Source organism: Lytechinus pictus, chromosome 14 (genome assembly GCF_037042905.1).
Source record: "Lytechinus pictus isolate F3 Inbred chromosome 14, Lp3.0, whole genome shotgun sequence".
Classification (NCBI taxonomy): Eukaryota; Metazoa; Echinodermata; class Echinoidea; order Temnopleuroida; family Toxopneustidae; genus Lytechinus; species Lytechinus pictus.
The window spans coordinates 14,181,036-14,190,162 of NC_087258.1; the positions used below are offsets into that span (position 1 = coordinate 14,181,036).

At 38.9% G+C, this 9,127-nt stretch overlaps 1 protein-coding gene across 1 annotated transcript; it reads left to right on the plus strand.

Moving 5' to 3' along the window:
* The first annotated feature begins 245 nt into the window (after window positions 1-245).
* On the plus strand, window positions 246-7,396 carry LOC129275826 (trypsin-like). The gene is made up of 5 exons (XM_064109644.1): window positions 246-569; window positions 1,342-1,537; window positions 3,695-3,951; window positions 4,109-4,257; window positions 6,833-7,396. Exons 1-5 carry the CDS (start codon window positions 506-508, stop codon window positions 6,998-7,000), a joined length of 834 nt encoding a protein of 277 aa, XP_063965714.1. The 5' UTR covers window positions 246-505; the 3' UTR covers window positions 7,001-7,396.
* Window positions 7,397-9,127: the final 1,731 nt, after the last annotated feature.

The window sequence follows — 9,127 nt, forward strand, 5'->3', positions numbered from 1 at the left end:
GGAAGTCAAGTACTATCGTGATGGTGATAATTTGTCTTTATTTTACTTTGGAATACCATGGGTACTTGTCCATCTGACTGCATAAAATTACCTCAAAATAGTATTCTCGCGACGAGAGGATTGATTACTTTATTTGTTCATTTGAAGATACCATTCCATAGGGCGTGTTCAGTCATTATGGGTGAGGAGTAAGGGTATATAATCATCAACGTGGCGTCTCACTCAATGAGTAAACAAAGATAAGAAAAACTTTGTTAAAGAGAGCGACAAACAGGGAGAAAGCAAGAGAGAATTATAGCAAGAGAGAGAGAGACAGACAGACAGATAGACTGACAGACAGAAGGGCAATGGTGGAAGTAAAAAGGGGGGTCTTAGACCCTTAAATCCCAAGCAACTTTACCAACCCTTTCCGGAAAAAAATGGTTAAATATAACACCTATCCAGTCCTGTCTCCATTCAACGGACTTCTTTCTTCCAGTTGTTCATCGGACATCAACTCGTCATCATGCTGAAGTTCTTCGTACTCGCCTGTGCTTTGGGCGCCATCCAGGCTATGATCCAAATTGGAGGTAAGGCACTATATACATCACATATCCCAAGTCTTGCTCATATCAAGTAAATGGGCCTATAGCTTTCCTTAAGTCTCAAAGTTTACTGATCATAAACCATTGCACACCTCAATTCACATCTGCATTTCCTGATATCACCAACCATTTTTTTCTCTCTGGATGTTCTCCTCATTAACCTTTAGCGCATGCCGAGTTATTGACGCCACTTCACCAAATTCTACTTGCAGAAGCAGTAGGCTGGACGCATGCAGATGTGAACTATAAAACCCTGTTTCACAAACTGGTGTGATGTAGAAAATCGCGCCTAAGTGGCCCATCTATGACAAACTGATGACTCCGCCACCGGCAAGACATTTCTACAAATCATATCGTATGAATCATACGTCCTTATTCTGATCAAATTGTTGCGCCCCTTTTTGTAAAACGATGAAAAGAAATGTATGATGCATACTTAATGTTTCCTGTCTCAGCTATTACTTGTCAAGTAGTTAAGGATTTGATCTCTCACAACTGTTTGTCAGACAGAGCCATTGAAAGTAAATCTATCAATTGCCTACGCCAAGAAAATTGGGTTTTCCCGTTTGCTTTGTTTTATCTTTGTTCGTTTGGAGTTTTTCAAAAGTTTTGTTGTTGTGGGGGGGGGTGCTTATTATTATTACCATTATTAGGCATATTCTACTATCATAATTATTATCATTATTATCATTATTACTATTATTATCATTTATTATCATCATCAAGACTGAATATTACATTATTTTTATACTTCCAGATCAGTTTTGCGTGAATTGTGGAGATCCGGCAATTAATCCGGATGAGACGGCAGCGCTTATAGTAGGGGGCAAAGAAGCCAAACCTAACAGCTGGCCTTGGCAGACACTTGTTCTCAGTGGAGGAAGACATATTTGTGGCGCCACCCTTATAGATAAAGATTGGATCGTCTGCGCGGCACATTGTTTTGGAAAAACGTAAGTTCAAAGCAAAATTTAAAATCTTAAAGCAGATACAAACCAATAGCGCCATCTCGAGTCCTCAACTACTCATACCTGGCCAGTTTCCCGACCCATAATGCTAGTATAGTCTAGTAATACAGATCCACTTGAATGATATCATGCTAATCAATTACTCAATACATTTATACCGCAATAATTATGTTACCAAGTAGCAAAACAATTATTTTTCCTCTCAAAACATTTTAGTTTCTCTTTACAAATACAATTATAGGTCAATTTATTCTCTGTAGTATTAGTAGATATGTGAAAACGTATATTTTAAGACTATGTATTTATCACAAACAGTCAATGTGAGACCACACACAGTTCACCCATTCCATTCCATTCCTTGTTTTTATTTGGCAATAAGTCATTATTGACTCCCCTTTAAATGTAGGCCTCTACTCCAGACTGCAGATAAAGTTTTTTTTTTTAAAGAAGAAAAAGAGACAAACAGAACACTTATTCTTTTGTATTCTATCATCAGAATAAACAATATTTATCCTGTTTTTTCCCCAAGAATATCAAAATATAATCGACTATACTGATTTAATGTGTAAGAAAATCATTGCCATGATTGCTGCAATATATCATACACACAAAACATGAAACATGGACCTATGAAGAGATGGACATTCAATAGATTAATGAATTCACTAACAGGTGACTGTTATTGTCATCTGATTAAAATTCTCTTTATACTTGTCTACTTTGCTCCAATGATCGTTACCGTGAGAAGGGCCTGAAGCAGTTCGTGATTGGAACTTTATATTTCACAGATTGTATGCGCAATTGATAACAAATCACTTAAATCATGTGGAAAATCGATGTGCATTTCTTGTTTACCTTTGGTAATCTTAGTTTCATGTGTTTTATTTGGGAAAATTTCTGCACATTCTAATATAGAGGCAAATTTGTCATTGATTTGTTAACCATTTAAAATTCAATTTCCCCAAGTTTCTCCATAATATTCCACATGTACGTGGCACATAACGTGTATAGATCGTGTATCTCTCACTCAATGTTATTGATGTCCTTACGTACGTCCGGAAGTGTCCGGATCGAATAATATCACATTTTACATATCAGAAATCGTCTGCTTCTCAAGTTTGCTGCTCCAAATATGAAGCATGTTGATTGGAAGGCACATGCTGAAATAGGGTATCAGCCAAAAAACTAAGACCGGGGAAACTGATCCGTCTTTAAGTGATCAGATTCGTCTTGGTAGTCATGGTACTTGCTCTTAGTCTTATGCAGAGTGACGAACGATTCCTATTTTTAAAGAAATTCTACAGAGGCTACAAAAATGCAGTGGAAACCAGCAACTCCTTGGAATTTTAGTGTGTTTTATTCACTTTAATTTCATATTTTCCTATAATAATATGATCATAATTTAGAAATTAATGCACAGGAAATACTATTTCTTTGCATGATAAATCGAGTGCGTAGCTTTAGGGCCCCTTCTACATCGGTTTGGGGAAAAAAACGTCGGGATTTTCGTATCAGTGAATTTTGTGATATTTTCTTCTTGGGTATAAGGATTTACTGAGTGAAAAGTAAATTGTTTGAAGCGTCGTGGTGTAGCGGTTCTGACTCTCGCCTTGTAATCAGAGGGTCGTGTGTTCGAATCCCACCATGGCCTATAGCGTCCTTTGGCAAGGCGTTAATCCACACTTTGCCACTCTCCACCCAGGTGTTAAATGGGTACCCGGTAGGATGTGAAAGCCTATATGTAGTATGCCTAGCAATTGAGTCTTTGAACTCTTGTTGGAATGCTCCCCAGGGAGTGGAGAAGGTGCATACATTGTATGCGGGCATGCAAGGATCCGATGACTGGGGTAATAATATGTCTGTAAAGTGCTTAGAGACGTCGTTCCGATGTGTTAAGCGCTATATAAATGCGGAATATTATTATTATTATTTGTTCAAATATTAAAATTGTCATATTTTTTTTCGTTTGTAAACAAAGTGCGTAGCTTTCTAGGCCCCCATCATATAATGTCTTTTTTATAAAAACACGTTTTAAATTGGTTTCTTTTTTTATCGTTTGTAAACAAAGTGTGTAGCTTTCTAGGCCCCCATCATATAATGTCTTTTTTTATAAAAACACGTTTTAAATTGGTTTCTTTTCAGCCCCCAAATTAGCGATTACTCATTTGCATTAGGAGTACACGACAAATCAAGCGGAAGCGAATCAAGTCGCCAAGATTATACTGCAGCCGAGATCTTCGTTCATGAAAACTATCAATCATCCACTACCAACAACGACATAGCACTCATCAAGCTCAGCCAAAGTGTCACGTGCACTGATGAAATCAGCACAGCTTGCCTTGTGAGCGCGAGACCCAATGATAACGACATGGCCTTTGTCACTGGATGGGGAACTCTCTGTACGTACATACTGTAGATTTTGTTTCTTCTTTCTTTCTTTCTTTCTTTCTTTTTACGTGTTGTTATTGATTTAGAACATGTGTGGTTATTGTCAATGACATGATATCATTCAGAACAGTTATTTTTTTTCAATATTTATCATTATAATGATTATAGCCTCAGGCGGATTTACCCCCAGGAGGCTTAATCAAGTCCAAGTCCCAGTCGTCTCTGATGATACCTGTAAAAAGGCTTACAGACTTTCTTACAACCCCGATACAATGGTGTGTGCTGGATACCCAGAAGGAGGAAAGGACTCGTGCCAGGTAGGTAGACCGTGAATGTTCGTTGAGTCAAACCCTAACCTGCGGTATGAACCTTATGCATGCGACGTCATGATTATAGCGCCCTCCCTCAGAGGATATAGGGATAGGCCTACGCCTACACGGAGTTGTCAGAGATGCACCACCTGCGCGTAAGACAGGGTCAGATGCATAATAAGTGGCAATTGCTTTCAAGCAATTGCTAGCCAATTACTGCTATATTTCGTATGCATAACCCTTTGCTTGTCTCTAAACCATTTTCTTGCCTTGAGAAAGCAAATTCTAGCGGTTTGAAATAGCGAAGTCACGCTGGTGCGAACATGACTCACAGAACAAAGGCGGGACTATAACCCCCCCCCCCCCCTCCGGGGTCGGAAGGACCGCATGCGTGTTCCCAAAATGTCCGGTAAAGGGGTACTTTTTCGCAGGACAAGTCCGGCCCGCGATTTGCAAAAAAGGGGGGTGTTTTTGTATTTTCACCCAGAGATTTCTTTAAAAAGGGGGTGTTTTTTTATCTCTCTCTTTGGACTCCTGAGAAATTTTAAAAGGGGGTTATAAAATATCTTGAATAACATAGAAAAATTGATCAAATCCCGCAATCGAATTCCTGAAACTTCCTGCTAGTTTTAAAAGCTCATTCAGGATGATTTCATTTTGAAAAGTAAAGCACGGACCTTTTGTTGGAAAGAGAGCTCATCTGAGATAGGGGGTACATTGAGCAGTGCTCCGGATTTAGGGGGGTCTCCAAGGTAGAAAAAGCCCGCGAAAAGCCCTCGAAAGGGGGGTTCAGAAATTTTGGCAGACCTTCGATAGGGGGGTGCTTTCAAAGGGAGGGAACGAGCATAGGCGTACCCTAAATAACACTGAGTGTGGGGGGGGGGGGGCGGGCTATAAACATGATAAATGCATAAGTGTGGCAGGCGGTGCAAAATACCGCTTCTCTCACGTAACATCTTGTCCCTCGACGTGGTGTCAAACTATTCCTTTAACTTGTTTCTAATTAATAAAGTTGTACATTTGGCGTTCGGTTTGAATTTACAAGGAAGAAAACATGTTCAATCACGTAGGCGACTGTGCACCCTGGGATTCTCTCTTAGGTTATAAAACATGATTATAAAACAAAACATGATATAAAACGCAAACGCCCTGATCTAGCAAACGTTCAAGCTGCTCCAACGGAGCTTGAAAAAAACAAAGCAAATGCTTTTAAAAACGCAGCACAAGCAAAAGGGTCGCTTTGCGCATACAATTTTTAACAATTATTTAATCGCTAAGCAAATGCTAGCAGGCAGTTACCAATAGCTTGAGCTTACTATAGCGAAAGCATTTCTCGTTCATTTTTATGCATTCGGAATCAAACAAAAGCCTAACAAAGCAATTGCTACTTTTTATGCATCTGATCCAATGGCACTGACCTCTGTTTAAAGATGGCAGCGCGATGACGCCAATGCGTAAGGTTTATAGGCTGAAAATGGTCTGCATCTTCTTCTGCCTTTAAAATGGCTAAAATAGCGGGCAAATGATGTCTGTTCCAACTGCGTTTGGGAGCTGCAGATTGGGGAGGCGTATGCGTGAAAATCTCGGTCCATTCATTCAAACTTCAGTCTGTGACTCTGCAACGTTTTTTTCTTATTGCCTTTCTTTCTTTCTTTCCTTCCTTTCCTTATTTCATTCATTCTTTCTGTCTCTCTCTTTCTTTCTTTCTTTATCCTTTTCATTCTTCCTTCGGCTTCTTTACCCTAATTTCAACTTTTTCTCGAATTCCTTCAGGATATTCTTTGAGGGGGGACTGTTCCGTCAAGAATTTGGAGGGACGCGTCCTCCCTACGACGTGAGAAAGTAAAACGTATAGGAAAAAAATTGGATTTCAAGGAATTTGAGATAAATGCATGTTTATTGATAATATTTATATAATATTGACTGGTCATGAGGGGAGCATCATATCAGAATTTTGATTTGCGCCTGATTTGCGCAAAAGTAAGCAATGTATGAATCCGGATGTCAATGATGTCATAATCCTGCAGGGTTAAATTTTTGTGTCCGTGGACATCCTGTCTGCGTTTCAGGTCATATAAGGTCAAAGTTTATTTAAGGTCAATGAAATTTGACCTTATTAGGGATATTTGTAGAATTGCGACCATAACTTTGAAGTTTATGGATCTAAGTTTATGAAATGTGGACATAAGCCAGGGCAATCAAGCATCACTGGTCCTCTTGCACAAGTGTTAGGTCACATGATTACGATCAAATGTCATTTAGGGTCAATGAAAATAGTTTTGTTTTATTAACATAATAATGATTGGTATTTCGTTGGAATAATTAGTCAATAGTCGTTTTCAAAGTCAGCACTGCTGCTCCATTGAATTGCGTAAATGCACGTAAGACTGCCAGAGGCGTTCCACTTGATACTATACGATACAAAAAATGTGTTGATGTCATTTCAGTGTAATTTTAGCTATTTTTGTGTCGAACCAGGGCCTTGAAACTCCGTTACGGGGTCTATAGGTCAATTTTGTGTGTGTTTGTGTGCATGTGCCTGGAAATCCATGAGTATTTTTACCCATTTGGTTTTATACAGGGTGATAGCGGCGGACCAATGGTGGTGAAAAATCAACAAACTGGTTTATGGGAACTGGGTGGAATCGTGAGCTGGGGATATGGATGTGCCGAAGCGGGTAACTACGGGGTCTATACCAACGTCGCCAACTATTTGGGATGGATTTCCAACATCATGGCCAATAACTAAGGCGCTATAATAATTACAGTCCATCCGGGTTAATCGCGACTGATTCAAGTGTACCGTAAAAATAGAACTTCTTGGTAGATCTTGAGAATTATTAATTATGTGGCCCTAAAGATCCTAGAAAAATATCTTACAAAACATACACGTAGTACCGGTACGGTGTACAGAGCATGACCAATTGGTGTTTTGCAAGAATCACATCCTTAGATGTTAACACTACCCCAGAAAGTGCTAAATTAACCAAAGAATATGCTATAATAATAACACCAGGCAACGGGTGTAACTTGGTATGGTCCTCTGTAAGCACCGATGGTAGGGTACTAGTTATTTTTAATCTATGAATATACTGATGAATTATGACGAATAATAAATAGAAATGGAGGACGTTGCATGCAACAACTCTTTGTCTTGTATATCTTATTATATTAGCCTCAGATGAGAGAGAGAGAGAGAGAGAGAGAGAGGGGGAGAGAGGGAGAAAGAGTTGGAGGAAAAGAGAAGAAAGGCTCGAGAGTTGAAATGTGGTTTTGTTAAATTGAAACTTCACCCTCATAATCATTTGGTTTTGATAAAAGCAGAAAGTGCGAGACAAATATTGGTGAATATTTTATGAAAATCCATAAAAAAAAGACAGTAATTATGAGTAATTAAAATTCTAAATTTGTAAGGTCATATGCGTGCAGCTCCCCCATGATGTAATATGAATTCCGTTTTTTTTTTAATCAGAGCATGAATAATATATTTTTTTAATAGAAGGGGTTATGATGTCTCTGATGATATATCCCCCGCACAGATAAAATCATTTTATTTTATTTTATTTTTAGAAAAAAAATGTATTTCGGGGAATTTGTATCATGCAACATAATGGAAGAGCTGCTGGTCTGTGACATCTCAATAAAAACTTTAAACATTCATAACTCAGTCGTTGTTTGACGGATTTTCATCAAACCATCAACAATATTTATATTTTATTTATTTATTCATTCATTTATTTATTTGCTTTTTTTGCTTGTATTGTTATCAATTATCGTCAGGGTGACCTTCCCCTTTAACATATGGAGCTATTCACCAAACCTTTTGCCAATTATTTCCTCTAACACTGTTACAAGCTACCGAAATCTTTGCATCTGATTGGGTGGGAGAAAAATGGCCAATCACAAATCGACGAGAATATGGCTCACTAACGGTCCCCAAGAGTGCCCCTTCCGTATTTCAAACAATACAGTTCTCATAAGAAAGTCTCTCTGATAGGGATTAAATCCGTCAGTTCTCTGTTTACTCACACTACAAAAATCCGGTGTTAATTTAACACCAGCTTGGAAAGCACCAGAGATGTGTTGAAATGGCACCACTTCGACATTTAGGCTATCACCAGATAGGCATCTAAACAACACTAATCAATGTTGAACCAATATCGGTTTGATTCTCAACTGGTGTTTTCCACACTTCCCTGGTGTTTTCCGATATAGATACCGGTCTGGTGTTATTCTTTTGCAGCTATGCATGTTATATCTGGGAACCAAAGTAAGATCAACTCAACAATCGGAAGAGAGGCGAAAGAGAAAAGGGTGAAGAGAGAGGGGGAGAGAGGGAGAGAGAGAAATAAGAGCTCGGGAGGGAGTATAGGGATGAATGCGGATAGACAGACGAAAAGTAAATCCGAGGGGGGGGGGCTGTCATTAACACGTGGACACCATGGTCGCCCTAAACTTTCACAAAGTGCCCCAAAACAAGAAATATTCCTTCAATTTCAGAATACCGTCAACACGTTTTCACTTCCCTAAATAATGTCTCATATATTCTGTTTTTTATGACACAGGGTAAAAAATATACAATTTCCGCACACCATGCGCACGGCACTATTGAAAAAAAATCAAACCTTTTTACGTCTTGTGGACAAGCATGGACCCTACTGGGACAAGCATGGCATTCACATCGTATGAGTGTGTGCCCCCCCCCCCCCACCCATCGGATATTCAGATAAAAGTGTAAGCATGTTAGGGTTGGTGACAGAAACTCAATCACGCGGTACATAACCAAACCTTTCTTTTTTAAAATATTCAAAAAATATAAAAATGAAAGGGGTAATCCAACCTTGACCATAAAATGGTGTGTAAGCGAGGGGGAAAA

Bases quoted from the DNA above. Each gene is read 5' to 3' on its own strand.
- LOC129275826 (XM_064109644.1), top strand. From the start codon at position 506: ATGCTGAAGTTCTTCGTACTCGCCTGTGCTTTGGGCGCCATCCAGGCT. The intron at 3,952-4,108 runs GTACGTACATAC...TAATGATTATAG, and splicing joins CACTGGATGGGGAACTCTCT to CCTCAGGCGGATTTACCCCC. The intron at 4,258-6,832 runs GTAGGTAGACCG...GGTTTTATACAG, and splicing joins GAGGAAAGGACTCGTGCCAG to GGTGATAGCGGCGGACCAAT.